The sequence below is a fragment of the Rhinopithecus bieti genome, unplaced genomic scaffold, assembly GCF_001698545.2.
Source record: "Rhinopithecus bieti isolate Rb0 unplaced genomic scaffold, ASM169854v2 scaffold_12783, whole genome shotgun sequence".
In the NCBI taxonomy this organism is placed as follows: Eukaryota; Metazoa; Chordata; class Mammalia; order Primates; family Cercopithecidae; genus Rhinopithecus; species Rhinopithecus bieti.
The window spans coordinates 771401-789946 of record NW_016807262.1 but is presented as its reverse complement, the minus strand read 5'-3'; the positions used below and the strand labels follow the sequence as shown (position 1 = coordinate 789946).

Below are 18546 nucleotides of genomic sequence, written 5' to 3'. Positions count from 1 at the left end.
CTCCCCAACTTATACAGGGGGCCTGTGCTCAGATTAGTGAATGCTCATGCGGGTATTTTGCTGGAGGCCAAAAGGTTTAGAAATAAGGTCTTAACCTGTCTGTGCATAAGTTCATCTTCAGGTCTGAGAAGGCTGGCTGGGTCAACCCAATTACATCTCTCACCTGATCTTCCAGGAGCCCCCTCTATACCCCACCATCCAGCCAAACTGAACTACTGGTCCCTAAACACATGCCACGTTTTCTGCCTAATGCTATTGCCTATGTTTTTCCCCTCCACCTACGTCTGCAGAAACCCTGCATATCCCTAAGGCCCATTTAAAACACCATCTTCTTTCTAAAGCCATTTATGACTTCTCTGAGCTAATTTCATTTCCTCTTGAACCCTTGATAAAAATATATATTTATTCACGTGTGTGTGTTTCTTTTTTGGCTTATGATTTGCCTTCCCTACCAGAATATAAGTGCATGAAGGCAGAGACTGCATCTGGTTTGGAGGTCCTAGGTCTGGCTCAGTGCCTGGGATAGAGTGAGTGACTGTTAAGTGTTGGTAGAATGAATCGATGAATTAATAAATGAAGGAATATCCCTTACCTTACTCTACCATGTATTACACTTCTTCACAGAGATGGTTAACAAAGTATTTATGTACTAGTAAACTGCAGGCATCCATCAAAACAGATGTTGGCCACAGTCCTGGAGCAGGGGCCAGGAAGTTGAGTGCTAGATCTTCGGGAGGACAGGGGATGTCTTGCGGGAGGGGCCAGAGTAGTTGGAGGCACTGGGAATAGGAGGGGGACACTCAGAGTAATAGCTTCTTACCCTTAGCTATTAAGGCATTTCAATATTTTACCACTGATACGGCCTTATGAATCCAGTGTGATATTTCCGCCCTGAAGAGTTGGTTTGGGTTCTACAGGACAAGCTACAGAAGGAACCTGGGCAGCAGTGTTGGGAGCAGAGCTAAGAAAGGATCACTTGAGGATGGTCAGAATGCAGACAGCACTAAGGGAAGCACAAGGAAATGGGAGGGTTGAGAGCCAAGGGGAAGGGATTTGGGTAGGAGAGGACGATCTCTGGTCAAGCAATGAGTGATCGGAAGATTGGAGGAAATATGGTGAGTGGGATAAGGGGGTGTAAAGCCCTCCAAGTCCTGGAAGACAGAGTGACAGTAACAGCATCTTAACACTCTGAATGGATGCACGTACCTCCTGCAGTTGCTAAGTCCAGTTGGTCTTCTGCCGTGCTGGGCCTTTCTTGATCCTTTAGTTGCCCTTGGGGGTTAGTCAAGGTGTCCTAGAAAGGGGGATAAGTAGAGATGAATTATGCGAGTGAGGAGAACACTTCTGGGACTCAGGTTAGTGGCTACTGACCAACTGGTATAGAAGCATTTCCACATTTTAACATATGGTGAGGCCAAACTGAAAAGCAGTTTTGCTAATATCACTGCTGGCTAAAAATTGTAAATGAGTGTGTTATGCCAAGACAGGCATTAGAGAGATTTTTGTTTTAAAAGAGCAAAATAGGCCAAGTGTGGTGGCTCACGTCTATAATCCCAGTACTTTGGGAGGCCAAAGTGGGCAGATCATAAGGTCAAGAGATCGAGGCCATCCTGGCTAACACGGTGAAACCGTCTCTACTAAAAATACAAAAATTAGCCAGGCGTGGTGGCGGCCACCTGTAGTCCCAGCTATGCAGGAGGCTGAGGCAGGAGAATCGCTTGAACCCGGGAGGCGGAGCTTGTAGTAAGCTGAGATTGTGCCACTGCACTCCAGTCTGGCGACAGAGCGAGACTCCGTCTCAAAAGAAAAAAAAAAAAAAAAAAAAAAAAAAAAACATTTTCATAGCAATGGAAAGCAATGGGAAATAATGTTAAGACCAAAATGTTTGTACCTATTAGATTGTGTACAAATTAAGGCAGACATGGTATCTCTGTCTGGCACATGGAAGGACCCCAATTAATATATGCTAACTGATCAACTGAGTGACTTAAAAGATTACAGTTAACTAAGAAGGGTTCTACAAATGGTTAGGAAAATAAAGCAAAACCAAACCGTCATATTTTAATATAGAGCTCTCCATTTCCACAGTGAAAAAGAACATAATAAACCAAAGAAGAGATATTACTTGTGAATGGAATAACAACTAAAATAATAAATTTTTGTTTCTTTACCCTTTACAAAACTCATACTTGTTTGAAGTAGAAGTTATTATTATCTTACTCCCATTTTAGACACGTGGACATGGAGGCTTAGAGAATCTGATGACTCGTCCAGGATCCCACAGTAAGTAAGGCACCTGGGAACCCAACCTTGTTCTTCTGGTTCCTAATTCTAGTGTTGATGAATTTATTTTTATTGAATGACTCTATATATGCTAGGGTTTTCATTTTCATCTGGGAATTTTAAATAGAAGTTGCTTGACGCCATTTTCAAGGTGGAAAAATTCAATAAGCATCTAGAAACGTTCAAGCATCACAGTGCAAATCCCTTATTTTCTTGGACACAACTGGAGTTTTAAATTCCCTGCCAGCAGTAAAATCTGTTTTCCCTTCTTGGTTAAAAAAAGTTTCTGAAGTGGTACACTTTGATGGAGATCCAGGAATCCAAAATTGCAGACAGGAAAACGTATTTTTCCTCTAGAAATTTTGTGAGTGAAATAAATTACTGGGGTATGAAGGGGTGAATTGTATGTAACTTTTGGTTGAATTGTTCAGTTAGAATGATAACTTGTGGGCTGGGGAGGAAAGGAACCTTGTCAAGCAAGGTGATGACTACTAAAAGGTTAAGTAATTTGGCTGACGTGCAGGCAGGGCTAGCTGCCTGTTACTAGGATCCAAGATCACTTAAAAACCCAGCTAGCAAGTTATCTATTTTGTTGCTTCTGGGGAATTGCTTCTTTCCAAGATTCAAAATCTCAGTAGTCATTATTTTTCTATACAAATATACAGTCAGAATAATACTCTTAAATTAAATGGTTCTTGTGTGAGTCATCCTGACAACTAGGAATAAGAAAATGCCAGTCCAATTTAGGAAACACCTGAAACTCGCAGATGGGCCTACTACTACTGCTCCTTGGCAAGAGCTTTGGCTGACTCTGGAGAAACTGATTAAGGGAGTAATGAATGAGTAAAATGTAGCCCTCAAAACAGAGGCGCAGGTTGAAAAATTAAGTTCGACAGGTTTAAAGAAGTCTAGACTAGAAGGGTATTCCAACATATTGGTTAAGACAAAATGACTGTACCTAAGAAGTCTAAATCGACAGGTACGGACTATGGGCGGAATATTTCAAGGGATCCAGTCCTCACATCTAGTTTTATAGCAACATCTCTGATGACAAGGACCTTGAGAATTCACACCACATCTTTTCCCCAAAACTCTGTGCCTAACACCAACAAGTTCAACAGTCCAGGCAAGTGGGTGGCTAGTTTTGCTCCGGCAGGATCTAGGTCACTGATGTGCTTTAAGACCTGCCTTGAAAACACAGAGATTATAACAACTCCTTAGTCCTAACCACGCTGATTTTGAGAGAGAAGATAGAATTTTCTGCCACTGTGCTGGGTTCCCTGCTGAAATGGAGACAAAAATAAGTCCAGATCACTGAGCAACCCTCTTAACATCGTTCCACGATGCAAAACTAAGTAGGTGGTTTAAACCAACTCTTTTCTCTTTCTTACGGCTGTTTAGTTTTCACTAAAGCTTTTTGCCTAAGAAGCCTCCAGGTGGGACATCACACAAACAAACAAAGATACAGAAAATTCTAGGCAGACAATAATAATAACCCAGGATATATGGTAGCTGCCTGTTTAAAGTGTCCTACCAAATCTGGGACATCTCCAGTTTGGAGATCGTGGCTGGCAGAGACCCGAAGTTTGTTCATGATTCTTACCTCAAGCAGAGGAAGTATCCGAAGCTGGAGAGCACCTTCGATTCCCTCTGCCTTTGAAGCTGATGTGTTCTCCACCTTGCGCCTTAAACTCAGCTGCTGAAAAGCCAAGATAATTAAGTCTGACTCATCTCAGTGGTGAATTTTTTTAATGCCTCTTTCAAAATGTGATACATAATTGCTTCACTACAATTACCCAATGGCATGAATGAACACTACAGTATCTACCTAGATGAACAGACAATGCCACCTATGCAATAATTATCTTCCTGCAAAACACACACACACACACACTGCTTGTGAAATTGTGATCGCTACTTTACCAAAATGATTGCAAACGGTATTAAACTGAATTGGAAGGGGAAGAATTTTCCTGTCTGGAATCATAAGCTGGTTCCTTCTGGTCAGGGTGCCTGCTGTGGATGGCTCTACTACTGCCCAGAATACCTTTGGGACTTGTGGTGGATCATCAGATTCAGTCTGAAAGCATGAGGCTTGACAATCGGGCTGACCTAGTTACCATCTTTATCATTCAGGGTAGGATCTCAGTTGGCATCTCTCAGTGTCCATCCGCTCCTTTTCAGAATGTTGTTAATGACTTCCTGTTCCAGCACTCCTTAAACGTAAGTTGGGTGGATGGGTTCATCAACTATTATGCAACTTAACATTTTTAGATTCCAAACCCCAACCTACTCTCATCTCCAATAAATGCATTTTAGTTAATGTATTTTATTTATTTTTATTTTTATTTATTTATTTTTTGAGATAGAGTCTCGCTCTGTCACCCAGGCTGGAATGCAGTGGAGTGATCTTGGCTCACTGCAACCTCTGCCCCCTGGGTTCAAACAATTCTCCTGCCTCAGCCTCCCTAGTAGCTGGGATTCCAGGAGTGCGCTACCACGCCCAGCTAATTTTTTGTATTTTTAGTACAGATAGGGTTTCGCCATATTGGTCAGGCTGGTCTCCAACTCCTGACCTCAAGTGATCCACCTGCATTGGCCTCATAGTGCTGGGATTACAGATGTGAGCTATCATGCCCGGCCATTAATGTATTTTAGATGGCCAGGGATTTGATTGTATGAAGTTTTTTTTTTTTTTTTTAGACAGTCTCACCCAGGCTGGAGTGCAGTGGCGTGATCTTAGCTCACTACAACCTCTGCCTCCAGGGTTTAAGCGATTCTCGTGCCTTAGACCCCTGAGTAGCTGGAATTACAGGTGTACACCACCAAGCTTGGCTAATTTTTGTATTGTTAGTAGTGACGGGGTTTCACCATGTTGGCCAGGCTGGTCTCGAACTCCTGACCTCAAGTGATCAGCCTGCCTCGGCCTCCCAAAGTGCTGGGAATACAGCCACCGCACTCAGCCTGATTGCATGAAGTTCTTATGACTTATCTACACTTTTCTGGGTAAGACAGGGTGACTAACTGTCCTGGTTTCCCCCAGAATGCAGGATTTTCAGTACTAAAACCAGGATAGTCCTGGGAAAATCAGGATGATAAGTCAGTCTGGAAGGAACCACAGACGCTTTCACTTGGCATTGTCCATACCTCTCACAGCTTTTCAGCAGAGTTATACCTTGAGTTATATTTACTGATTTGAACTGAGTTTCCTTAGGGTAAAGTGGGTAGAGAAATAGTAACTTCCTTGATAGAAGTTAAGAAAAACATATGGTGAAGAAAAACACAGTAACATGTGAGAATGTGCTATTAAAACTGTCAACTGCTGTGAAATTCTACTCATTAGCATGTGGCCATATCAATAATGATACAGTGTAGAAACACTCTTCATGGAATCATTTCTTGTCAGTCATCATAGATGAATCCATTCAATCAACAGATTTACTGAGCACCTAACAATGTGCAAAGTTCTCTACAGCAAAACAGACGAAATCTTTGTCCACAAGGAGTTTATGTTTTAGTCGATGGAGACAAAATAAGTAAGCAAACAATAAAATAAACAAAAATGTATAAATTGTGACATGTACTATGAAGGAAATAAGGGAATGTCGTTGGTAAGGTGGTTTTGTAATTGGTAGAGCAATGCAACTGGGGGAGATGGGCTTATTTTATCAGGATGCTCAGGTGGGCATCTCTGAGGAGGTGATATTTGAGCTGAGATCTGACCCTTGGAAACCAGGCAGGCAAAGTGCTGAAAGGAAAAGGTGGAGGGAACTGCAAAGGTGAGCCAGTTTGTCTGAAATGGAGTGGGGCAGAAGTTATGGTATTCGACATCTAAATGGTGATGTCAGGTGGGCAGAATTCAGGGAAGAGGTCAACTGGAAATATGAATGTCTAAGTCATCATCCAAAAGGTAGAGTTAAAGCCATAAAAATGAATGAGATCATCAGAGGTAGCTTCCCACGTGCATGTGCTACTGAAGGCGTGGAAGATGACTTCAGGCGCTATGCAGAGAAACTCTTGAAATTGTACTGTGCGTTAGAAAAACTACAGAGCTAGACATGGAAGACGAAGGACAATATGGAAGACCAAGGACAACATCACAAGCACTACATGGAAAAAAAAAAATCACAGAACACCTCTGCATCTTTCTACCTTTTTCTCACTATTTTCCCGAGTGGCAACATCAATTTCCTCCCCCGCCGCCTCTCTCTCTGTCTTTCTCCAAGGTCCTAGGTCTCCCCTTTCTTTTCTCTCCTCTCCAGAGCAGCTTCTTGGCTCCATCTTCTTCCCCCGCTACCACCTTCACTGTCTGGTCCCTGCCCCGCCCATCCCCTGCTCATTCTCAATTCCTTTTCTCTGTTGTAGAAAGACGCCAACAACTGGCTGGGCGTGGCGGCTCAGGCCTGGAATCCCAGCACTTTGGGAGGCCGAGGCGGGCAGATCATGAGGTCAAGAGATTGAGACCATCCTAGCTAACACAGTGAAGCCCCGTCTCTACTAAAAACACAAAAAATTAGCCGGGCGTGGTGGCAGGCGCCTGTAGTCCCAGCTACTCGGGAGGCTGAGGCAGGAGAATGGCATGAGTCTGGGAGGAGGAGCTTGCAGTGAGCCGAGATCGCGCCACTGCACTCCAGCCTGGACGATAGAGCGTCCGTCTCAAAAACAAAACAAAACCAAACAAAAACAAAAAACCCAACAACTGTAAAATAACAGTATCCTTCCTGATGCAAATACTTTTTCTTCCTGTTACAAAAGACCTGAAAGTCTAACTATATCTTTGGTGAAAACCCCAGAATCATTGCAGTGTATTCCAGGAGTCTGCCACAAGATAGAAGAGGGAGGATGGCTTGGATGAGAATGAGGAGACACAGTGCAAGGTGTAGAGATTCACCCTGCAGTCCTGAGGACTCTCGCCTCCCCTGGACCTGGACCTGCGCTACCCATTCCAACTCGGGGTCCTTGAACAATTTACTTCACTTCCAGGTCTCAGAGCCATCACCTCTACAAGTGGAGCTCACATTTACTTTGAAGAGCCATTGTGAGAATTAAATTAGACGAGGCGGCACCTACGGTTTTTTCACAGTGTCAATAAATTAGATGCATTTCATCTATTTTTATTTGAAGTCAATAATTACAAAGATATCTTAAACCAGTTTTGTTTTTAAGAAGTATACAAAGTTCAGTTTTCATGGTATTTACTTTTACAGTTACCCTCTGTTTGGACATTTAAAAGTTTCCCCTTTATATAACTTTTCTGTTTTAAATGAGTTTATATACATTTTAGGAAGTGGGTTGATTTATGGGGAAAAATAGTAAATAACAGTACAGCTCACATGGGACATAGAACACTTTTTTTTTTTTTTTTTGAGATGGAGTCTCACTCTGTGGTCCAGGCTGGAGCGCAGTGGCACAATCTCGGCTCACTGCAACCTCTCCCTCCTGGGTTCAAGCAATTCTCCTGCCTCAACCTCCCGAGTAGCTGGGATTACAGGTGCCATCACCACGCCCGGCTAATTTTTTAATATTTGGTAGAGATGGCGTTTTGCAATGTTGGCCAGGCTGTTCTCGAATTCCTGACTTTGTGATCTACTCGACTTGGCCTCCCAAAGTGCTAGGATTATAGGCATGAGCCACCGTACCCAGCCTTAGGACAGAATAATTTTTGAAAAAGGGGCTCAAATAATTAGAGCCTAGGAAACAAAGATCTAAGAAGAGAGTGTAGCTAGTCTGTTGTCTTTTATTTGGAAGAGGCCTTAGGAATCAGCTAATTAGCCTTCCTAATTAGCTGTTTAGGGCACTTTTGCCAAATTCATCTTTAAAAACATCAACAACAAAAGCCAGCAGCACCCTATCCCGTTTCACTGTTTATTTTAGCTTTCCATATTTAACATAAGATTTGCTGGGAAGGCCTGCTTCTTCAGCCTACTCACGATGGCAATCTAAAATGCAAGATTAATTATTACACTGTCAAATACTGACAGTGTGTTTGTCTTTGTAGATCGGGGAACACTCTTAATTAAGACTCCAAAAGAAAAATCATAAATAACTAGGTAGAAATACTGGTTCATTAAAGCGAGATGTCAAGAGACAGTGTTAGGGAACTGAGCATCCCCGTTCTTGGTTTCTAGAATGTCTGGGCTATAACCATATAGAAAGAGCTAACTTTCTTATAGAAACTTTCATATAGAAGATCAAACATTTTTGAGATTGGAGGACAAATTGTATTATTCTTGGTCAAGAGATTATATTATTCTTGGTCAAGGTCAAGAGGGAAGAGGGATTATGTGGATACGGAGGGAGAGGGATTATGTGGAAATGGAGGGAGGCGCCACATAAGGCAGTCTTGGGGCAAAAGACATTGTGAGTTCCAATCCCTCATTGCCCCCAATATTTGTGTTGGTGAAATCTGGTTAAAAGGAAACCCTAAAGAAGAATATATAGGGTAGAGAAAAATAAGAGCTAACATTTATTGAGTGTTTGTTATGTTCTGGGCACCGTGCATATATGAATTCACTAAATACTCTTCAAGACTGTATAAGGAACTAATGTTATTTCCATTTGCTAGGTGGGACAACTTGCCTAAGCTTAGACATTACAGCTGATAAGTTGTGGAGCCAGGATTCAGGACCCAGGTGTTCCGTTTTCAAGGATCTGCCTTTTTACCACTATACTATGCTGCCCTTTTAGGAAGGTCACTAAAGGGCAACCCACAACCCAGGGTATGCAGAAGGTGGGAAGAGAGAAGGATGCTGTTGCTAGGCAACCCATCTGGTTTTCTGAGCTGCTAATTGAATCTGTATAGCACAGATTTATGTGTTTGTTTGAAATAACTAGTTGATTTCTAAGCAGCTGCCTGGAGTTCATGTGGCTCTGGAGGTGATGAGTCATCCTACAGTTCACCCTGGGAGGGCTAGGGAGAAGTCTGGCAGAATCATCCTATCATCCAGCAGTAGCTCCTCCTCTTGTCCCCGCTCTGTCCCAGGCCACACACTCCATTGATGTCTGTGTAATGATGTTTCTGGGTGGACATCAATGACTGACTCAGACTGTGACTCCTCACACCAGCCATGCTCTGGAACCATTTAGAGCAGCAATGCTCTCTTGGTTTTGACAAATGAACCTACTCACATTGGTTCCTTCCATTGTTACTAGTTATCTAGAAGGGAGTCACATTATATTATTGCAGTTCAAAATGAATTTAAATTCATGCTAAAATTTAAATGCATATATGTATGACTTTTTGAGATATGAAGGGTATTATGGAACCAAACAAACAAGATAGTGTGATATTACTCTGAAACATTTGGGAATCAGTGGTGTGAGTCCAATTCAAGTAGACCAGGATTTCCCTACTTCGGCCCTGCTGGCATTTTGAGCTACATAATTCTTGGTTGTAGGGGGCTGTCCTGTCTATTATATGTTTAGCACGCCACGCGCAGTGGCTCATGCCTGTAATCCCAGCACTTTGGGAGGCTAAGGCAGGTGGATCACTTGAGTCGGGAATTCGAGACAAGCTTGGCCAATGAGGTAAAGACTTGTCTCTACTACAAATCCAAAAACGAGCCGGGCATGGTGGCACACACCTGTAATCCCAGCTACTTGGGAGGCTGAGGCAGGAGAATGGCTTGTACCCTGGAGGTGGAGGTTGCAGTGAGCCGAGACTGTGCCACCACACTCCAGCCTGGGCAACAGAGCAAGACTCCGCCTCAAAAATAAATAAATAAATAAATAAATAAATAAATAAATAAATAAATAAATAAAAGAACGTTTAGCAGCATCCCTACCACTACCTATTAGATGCCAGTAGCACCACAACTTCCTACCCTAGTTGTGACAAAATGTTTCTAGACTATGTCAAATGTCTCCTGTCAGGCAGTCGCCACAGTTGAGAGCCAGTGAAATAAAGTATATTCAAGTATTCTATCTAGCCCTTGCAGCAGAAAACAGCATTCCTCACTATGGTCAGATGCTAATATTCCTAAAAACATTTTTCTTAAGTATCCAATAAAGATGTGAACACATTCTTGTGATAAAAGATTCAAATAATTACTGAAGTTTACAGATCAAATTGGGAAAATTCTTACTGCACCCCCTGCCCAAACTTTGTCCCTCTATCTCCCTCTTTTTATTTATAATTTTAATTTTTTGAGAGAGGGTCTCACTCTGTCACCCAAGCTGGAGTGTAGTGGTGTGATCACGGCTCACTGCAGCCTCAACCTCCCAGGCTCCAGCATTCTCCCGCCTCAGCCTCCCTAGTTAGCTGGGACCACTATGCTCGGATGATTTTTTAAAAAATCTTCTATAGAGACAGAGCTGGTCTCTAATCCAGTGGTTCTCAAGGTGGCTTTTCCTCCCAGGGAGTATTTGGCATCTTTGGTTCTTACAACTGGGGAGGGAGAGTGTTCTACCTGCATTTTGTGGATAGAGACCATGGATGCTGCTAAACATGCTACGCACAGAACCGCCTCTTGCAACGAAGACTTAAGTGGTCCAAAATGTCAATAGTGCTGAGGTTGAGAAACCCTAATCTATCCCCCACATCCTATCATAATCTCTAGTGATAGATTCACACTACAGATCTGAGCCTGCCCCTAGTAGTTAGTGTACACCTGTCAGATTCAAGGCTTCCTACCATCTTTTGAATAGCCTTCCCTTTTTCGGGAGGAAATTCCAATATTCTATGTCTTGCCTCCCCGAGGAAGGAGTTCAGACCCCAAATTCCCAGTCTCCTTTGTAGCCAGGACTCAGGTGTGGGGCCCAGACTTCCTCAATCAGACACCCCTATGAGCTTTTGATGTGGAAGTGAGCGAGGGGAAGAAACAGGCTCTTTTGGAAGTTTCGCATTATGTAGGAGGCTGCAAAAGCATATGGGATTTGATGTTAACAGCAGCAGTGGCAGCCATTCCCCAGTGCGTCCCAGCAGTTGTGATGGCGGTTTCCTCCAGTAGCAATCCCAGTCATAGTTTCCTTATCAGGCCAGTTTTCAGCTTGGTTCTGAGCTTCATTCTTGGAAGCTTAGCCTGGGGCCACTTCTGCATCCTCCCTAGAATTCCCTGAGCTATACAGCATCCTTTTAATACTCACCTTTTCTGCTTAGCCAGAGCCCGCTTCTACTTAAGAACGCTGATAGTAAAGACCCCCTGCTACAAACTGTCTAGCGGCTTCCCGGACATTCTAGAATATGTCCCAACTCTTCTTTTTTTTTTTTTTTTTTTTTTTTTTTTTTTTTTTTGCTCTGTCGCCCAGGCTGGAGTGCAGTGGCCAGATCTCAGCTCACTGCAAGCTCCGCCTCCCGGGTTTATGCCATTCTCCTGCCTCAGCCTCCCGAGTAGCCAGGACTACAGGCGCCCGCCACCTCGCCCGGCTAGTTTTTTGTATTTTTTTAGTAGAGACGGGGTTTCACCGTGTTAGCCAGGATGGTCTCGATCTCCTGACCTCGTGATCCGCCCGTCTCAGCCTCCCAAAGTGCTGGGATTACAGGCTTGAGCCACCACGCCCCGCCCCAAAGCTCTTCTTTATCTGGGATGTAACTGTGCTGTCCATCACTCTGTTCATACAGTCAACCTGGTACTGGCACCCTTCCTCATTGCTCACTACTAAATAATCCTATGGGTACGGCAAACCTCTATGTACACTCTTAAAACCAAAATTTATTCAAAGACCTGTGGTAACATTCTTAAATATCTGCTAGCCATAATAAAAAAATAAATGTACTTTATGTTCTGAACTCCCACAATTTAGCCTAAATATTTGCCCTAACATACTTACACTAGTCCAAACAAACATTAAGTCACAGCCTGTTCCTCTTCCTTATTTAAAGGGGTTTTTCCCTTTCTCAAAATTCCACAAGTTACTTCCTCCTTCCTTTGTTCTCCTCTGCCTTTGCCTCTTTTAAAAAGTTCTAAACTACTACCCAATCAAGACAAATACAAAATATAAAGTCCCGTTCCAGCCAATAAAAACCAGATACAGCAGTAAAATGGATGTGTCAGGTTATAAACGACCCTGTCTCCTTTGTTCAGTGTGCTCTCGTGACAAAACTGGCGAGTATACCCTTTCCACAAAAAGTAAAAATGGCCTTGCTAAAAAAATTAAATTTATATTCAAGTGCTGTTTCTTTACAACATCAAAAAACCAATATTTCTAACAGCCTCAATCCTCAGGTCTGTATGTCTATCATAAAGCAGACACTTTTCACACTCTACTGCAAGAACTGATTCACTCAACTGTAAACTTTGCATGGACAGAAACATGTCTTTTTGGTCTCTGAGTCTCCAGCATGTGGTGTATCTGTCACAAAGTAGGCAATCAATACATATTTACTTGCAGAATCAAGGGTAGGATGTGGACACGTGCTGCCACCTATTGGGAGAAACTTTATTTGACTCTAAGGATTTGGACTATGGTTATCATACAAGGATGAAGCTTGATACTCTCTCTCATCTAAGTTATCATTAATTAGACCCTCTCTGGTAGCCAGCCTCCAGGATGGCCTGCAGCGATCCCTGTCTGTTGGCATTCATACCTTTGGGTGGATCCTCTCACACAGAGGGTTGGTTTGTAAATATGACAAAAGCCATATGTGACCTCTGGAGCTAGGTCATCAAAGACATTGTGGCTTATGCCTTGGTCTCTCTGGGATCACCTGCTCTGAGGGAGACCAGCTGCCATGTCATGGGGACACTCAAACAGCCCTATGGGGAGGTTCACGTGGTGAAAAACAGGTCTCCAGCCAACAGTCATGAGTGTGCCATCCTGGAGGCCGATCCTCCGGCCCTAATCAGTAACTGCTGTCCTGGCCTACACTTTGACTGTAATCTCATGGGAGACCTGGAGACAGAACCACCCAGCCACGTATCCCCAAATCCCTGACCTCTAAAACCTGTGGGACAACAAATGTTTATTGCGTTAAACTTTGGGGTGATTTTACGCAGCAACAGAGTTCTAATAAACTGTCGAACATAGATTACTGGCTACAAATAGTTCTACTTTTTTTTTGGGACAGGGTCTCGTTCTGTGGAACTAGGCTGAGGTGCAGTGGTGCGATCACAGCTCACTGAGGCCTCGACCTCCGGGCTCAATCGGCCCTCCTGCCTCAGCCACCCAAGTAGCTGGGATTACAGGTAGGCGCTACCACGCCTGAGTAATTTCTTGTCTTTTTTGTAGACATGGGGGGTCTCACCATGTTGCCCAGGCTGATCTCCAACTCCTGGGCTCAAATGATCCACCTGCCTCGGCCTCCCAAAGTGCTGGGATTACAAGCGTGAACCACCGCGCCCGGCCAAGCCTAAGGATTAACCTAAGGCTTCTCAGAGCAGATGCCGCTGGAGCTGGGGGCCACAGAAGAAATGGCATGACACTTGGTCCTGGGGAGTGGCGACTGTATTGTCTGTCTGCAGCATCCCTGTCTGCGCTACCGTTGTTCCATGCACACAGGGAGCAAGTACACAGAGTCCCAGCTACTGCCGAGGAAAGACGGAGACGCCAGGACGCGGTCGCATCTCGGCGCCTGCGCACTGTGCCCGCGCTCTCAGGCAGTGCCGTTGCGCGCCGAGTCATCGATCGGCCGACCCCGAGAGGCCTGGCTCATTTAGGCCGCCAGCCCGCCTCCAGCTCTTGGGGTTCGCTCCAGGCGGCGCCCTCAGGAGTGGGGCGGGCGCTCATATTCCAGAACCCGACCGGCAGGGCGGCCACGGTGGCGTGGCTGTTTCCTCGTTTCGCCTCAGCAACCCCTCAGCTCCGGTAGTCGCCGGTCCGGGGTTGTAGCCGTTTGGGGCTAGAGCTGCTCGGCCCCACCGCCGTCCCCGTCGCTGCCTCCGGGTCCGGGCCCCACGGGCCGCCTGCCGCCTTCATGAGGCTGCGGGTGCGGCTTCTGAAGCGGACCTGGCCGCTGGAGGTGCCCGAGGCAGAGCCGACGCTGGGGCAGCTGCGCGCGCACCTGAGCCAGGCCCTGCTGTGCACCTGGGGGTACAGGTACGCGGGGGCCGGGGCTGGGCGGCCTGCGGGGAGTGGGGAGTGCTGGGTTTGGGTGCAGGGCGGGTTGGCGTCATCTGTGGGCTGCAGGCGCGGGCGTGGCCGGGCGCTAGGCCAGGTGCGGGGACGCCGGGGGTGGGGGGACTTTCACTGGAGGCCTCGGCTCTTCCGCGCGTCGCAGAGCAGGGGGTGCCGGCGACTGGACGCGCGGGTGGTCGGCTGGGGTCCCGCTCCTGGAGAACATGGCGCGGCCTCCCGGGGGCTCCGGTCCCCTCCTGGGTGAGTCATGGCCTCTGGTCTTGCAGTGAACGAAACCGGGGAGAGGAGGGAACGCAAAATTCCCACAACTGGTTAGATTTCAAGTTGGAAATGATGAGCTTGGCTTGGGTTAAACCTTTCTGGACTGTCAGGGGTCCGAGTTAATTTCTTCAGCTGTTGGAGTATTTCAATGAAAAAGCTTGGAAATTGCTGGAAGTTAAAAAGCTGCCCTCCATCCGAGGCCACCGGTAGCTTGTATGGTTGCTGTGAAGCGGCAGCAATTTTAGATTGTTACATTCATGCGCCAGGCATCGCGGTGAGCGCTTGGATTTAGCCGCTGAAAAGTTTTAGAAAGTACAACGTGTAGGCATATTTCAGCCCTTTGCTTTTCTTGGGCGAAATGTTGCTTTTTTTGCTAAAACTGAGGCAAACGTTGATCTTGTGAGCTTGCAGTTTGGGGGCAGTAAAGTTGAAAAAGGATCATATTCTGTTATTGGTTTATGGGACTGCAGATGAAGCTGCTTTGTTTCCCTAAAAGATATTTTTGGGGGACAACAATTTGGGAGTAAAGCGGCACGGTAAGAGTGGTCCTCTTCAAATACTGAGCTAGTGAATTTGAAACTTGAGTGTGCTAAGGAAAATTAAAAGATGTTCCCTGGGGATTTTAGGTGAATTCTTCAAAACAAAACCTTCCTACATTTTCACCTTATTTTAGGGAGTTGGGTAAAATGAGGCCGTTATTCTGAACTTCTCGCCCTTTCATTTTTCTGGATAAAACATTATTAGATTGAAAGTAAGCTTGTTTTTTTCTGATTAAAAAAATAAACCCTAAATAAGATACTGACATAACTCCTTTTAAATATTATGGTAAGTGACATGCCTACTGTTATTTCTTGTTGTTAAACCCGTGTGTTTTGCATACTGGCATCATTACCAGCAGGTTATGAGTAGAAGATTGAATAAATCTTCAAACTTAATCTTTCAAAGGTGTTACCATGTGTATATATATATTTTATTATTTTTAAATTAGGCAGTCTTGAAAGGATGTGAAACTCAGTATGACTGTTTGCACAAAAGGGCCCGTTGGTTTCTCTTTCAGATTTGTTTTTACGGTTGAGGCTGGTTACCTGGACAGAATGTAAACTTCAGCTTGTGAAAGTAAACTCATTTTTTCTGAAAGTATTCTCATTTTCTAATAAAGGTGCAGTTTTAAAGTATGTCCATATGATATTATTTTAAAAGTATCTTTACTGAGCAAGTGGAGCTAGGATAGTCATGAAATGCTTTTGTTTTGTTTTTGTTTTTTACGAGAAAAGTGAAAGCAAGTTTATTAAGAAAGTAAAGGAATAAAAGAATGGCTACTCCATAGACAGCGTAGCCATGAAATGCTTTTGAAAAGCCTGGAGTTTCTAGAATTTCATTTCCTGGAATTAAATACTACTCTTAAGTCCCCAGTTTCAGAGGTATAATCCTGGAAAACTACATATGACTTTAGAAATAGCTTTTCCCTTTTTCTAGAGTGGGAGGAAAAGCTGGTGTATTTATTGAGCAGACCATGACCTTTTCTACAAACAGGTATTTGAACGTACATTGTACTAGATACTGTTTTAAAAAGCAACCTTTTGCTGTGACAGATGACCCATAAACACATAGTTCTTTTGAGGTGTTTTTCCTTTTTCTGCCAAAGTTGGGGTGGTGTTTTTGTGGGCAGATGGCAGATTTTCAACATTTTGTTTATCAAAGCATTTTGAAAACAGAAGCAGGGCCACCTGTTTTCTAACAAACAGCAATAGCTTCTATTTCAGTCATTTTAATTTCTCTACCAAGGATACTTCAATTAGTAAGAAAAAATATATTTACGAGTGAAATAGAAACATGAATTATTTGGAGCACTTTTCAAAATGCAGCATTGTGAGAATAAATAATATAATTGTTAAAGGAGTTCATCTTTTATTAACGTCTCAAAAAAGTAATGAAATTAGTATTGCTGAGTGTAAATATTTTTAAAAATGTTTTGTAATGTTTTGTTAGTTATTCCTCACCACTGTGTGATGAAAAACATTTTATTCTTCTAATGTCAAATAATCTGCGATGCAGAAAGAATGGGAGTTTGTTGCTTCAGGCTTATTTGAATTCTGAGCTTGTTTAGCAGTGAGCTTTTGGGTTTGTGCTGTGTTCCACTAAAAGGCATCATAACCGACAATCAGTAGAAGGGTGAATTTAGCTTGTCATCATCAGTAAGAGAGATGAATTTATACTCAGTCATATACATACACTCCCCTAACTTTTTGTGATTATGAATATATGGATCTGGTTTTTTGGGACCATTGTGAGTAAACTTTCCTGTAAGGATATTGAATAGACATCCTTGATTTCACACTCATCTTGATCTTCCCAACTAATGTTTGGTGGTTGCATTTATTTCACGAATACTTTATATTTGCCAGTGTTGAAGATATGGTTTGAACTGTTCAGATAAGATCCCTGATCTTATGAAACTGAAGTTCTAGTGGCAGGGGTAGGGTAGACAGATAATAGATAAGTAGATATGACGTTTTCAAGTAGGACATAGCAGAATAGAGAGTGCTGGAGAGGTGACATTTGGGCTGAGACTGGAATGATGAGGAGGAGTCAGTCATTTGAAGATCTGGAAGAGCACATGCAGAGGCCCGAAGGCTGCAATGAAGTTGATCTGCTTTTTGGAACTGATGGAAAGCTCATGTGAATGGAGAACAGTGAGAGAGGATGGATGGCATAGGATGCAGTAGGATAAATGGGAAGAGGTCAAACGTTGAGCTTTGGAAGTTATGTTAAGGATTCCAAATAGAAGCTATTAGAAGATTTTAAGTGAAGGAATGATGTGATCTAATTTGTATTTTAAAGGTATTTCATTGAATCTTACATGCTGTCACTTGGAAGACACATTGTTTTATGTAACAGCAGGGGAAAAATGCTGTCAGTTGATATGTGATTGATTCTAGGAAGCATCTTAATTTCAAAGATGTCAAAATATAAAAATGTGCATCTTAGAATTGAGGAAAGCGTGGATTAATGATAGAGAATTACTGTATCCTGTCCCCCAGGTGGAGAGTTTTGGCCATTAGAAATCTATAGATTAGGCATTCATTGATAAATAATTTTGATAATTTTCTCAAAACTTTAAGCTTGATAGGGTCATGTGTGCCTATAGTCCTAGCTCCTCTGGAGGCTGAGGTGAGAGGATTGCTTGAGCCCAGGAATTTGAGGCTGCCATGAGCTGTGATCGTGCCACTGTGCCACTGCACTCCAGCCTGGGAAACAGAGTGAGACCCTGTCTCTAAAAAACAAACAAAAACAAAAATGTAACTGGACGTAGTGGCTTATGCCTGTAATCCGAGCAACTCAGGAGGCTGAGGCGGGAGGATTGCTTGAGGCCAGGAGCTTGAGACCAGCCTGGACAACATAGTGAGACCTTGTCTCTTCATGACTTAATTCTTCTAGGGTCATACTGTGTGCTTATGTATGCTTCAAATGTGCTGTTGAAGGTAACAGAAGTAGGTAGCTCTTACTATGCTTATCCGTCTTTCTTGGCAGTTCTGATACCCGATTTACAATTACATTGAACTACAAGGATGCCCTCACTGGAGATGAAGAGACCTTGGCTTCCTATGGGATTGTTTCTGGGGACTTGATATGTTTGATTCTTCAAGATGACATTCCAGCGCCTAATTTACCTTCATCCACAGATTCAGAGCATTCTTCACTCCAGAGTAATGACCAACCCTCTTTGGCCATCAGCTCCAATCAGACTAGCATACAGGATGCACAACCGAGTGATTCATTCCAAGGACAGGCAGCCCAGTCTGATGTTTGGAATGACAACAGTATGGTGGGTATTAAAGACCAATATATCAAGTAGAGTAGGTGATAAGTCATATTGAACACCTCAGTTGAATTCTGTTCCAGTCAGGATAATTATCATCAATAGATTGCACATTATTTTTCATATATATATATATATATATACATGTATCTGGAAAGATATCTACCAAA

General features: G+C 43.6%; 2 protein-coding genes across 7 annotated transcripts in view; one reads left to right on the top strand and one right to left on the bottom strand.

Annotated features, from left to right (window-relative positions):
• The window catches only part of BPIFC (BPI fold containing family C), a 57946-nt gene extending 44442 nt beyond the window's left edge, over window positions 1–13504 (bottom strand). For 2 of the 3 annotated variants that reach the window (XM_017880827.1, XM_017880829.1), the window contains exons 1-3: window positions 13466–13504; window positions 3887–3982; window positions 1207–1294 (exon numbers count right to left, since the gene is read on the bottom strand). The gene's annotated coding sequence lies outside the window, so the exon portion shown is untranslated. Of the gene's footprint in view, window positions 1–1206; window positions 1295–3886; window positions 3983–6435; window positions 6527–13465 lie in introns of those variants that run through there. The other variant, XM_017880828.1, reaches the window with a different exon arrangement.
• Window positions 13505–13812: 308 nt separating this feature from the next.
• The window catches only part of FBXO7 (F-box protein 7), a 30197-nt gene continuing 25463 nt past the window's right edge, over window positions 13813–18546 (top strand). For 3 of the 4 annotated variants that reach the window (XM_017880823.1, XM_017880825.1, XM_017880822.1), the window contains exons 1-2: window positions 13813–14256; window positions 18088–18382. In XM_017880823.1, coding sequence (XP_017736312.1) covers window positions 14135–14256; window positions 18088–18382 — 417 coding nt within the window. In that variant the 5' untranslated portion in view covers window positions 13813–14134. Of the gene's footprint in view, window positions 14257–14374; window positions 14536–18087; window positions 18383–18546 lie in introns of those variants that run through there. The other variant, XM_017880824.1, reaches the window with a different exon arrangement.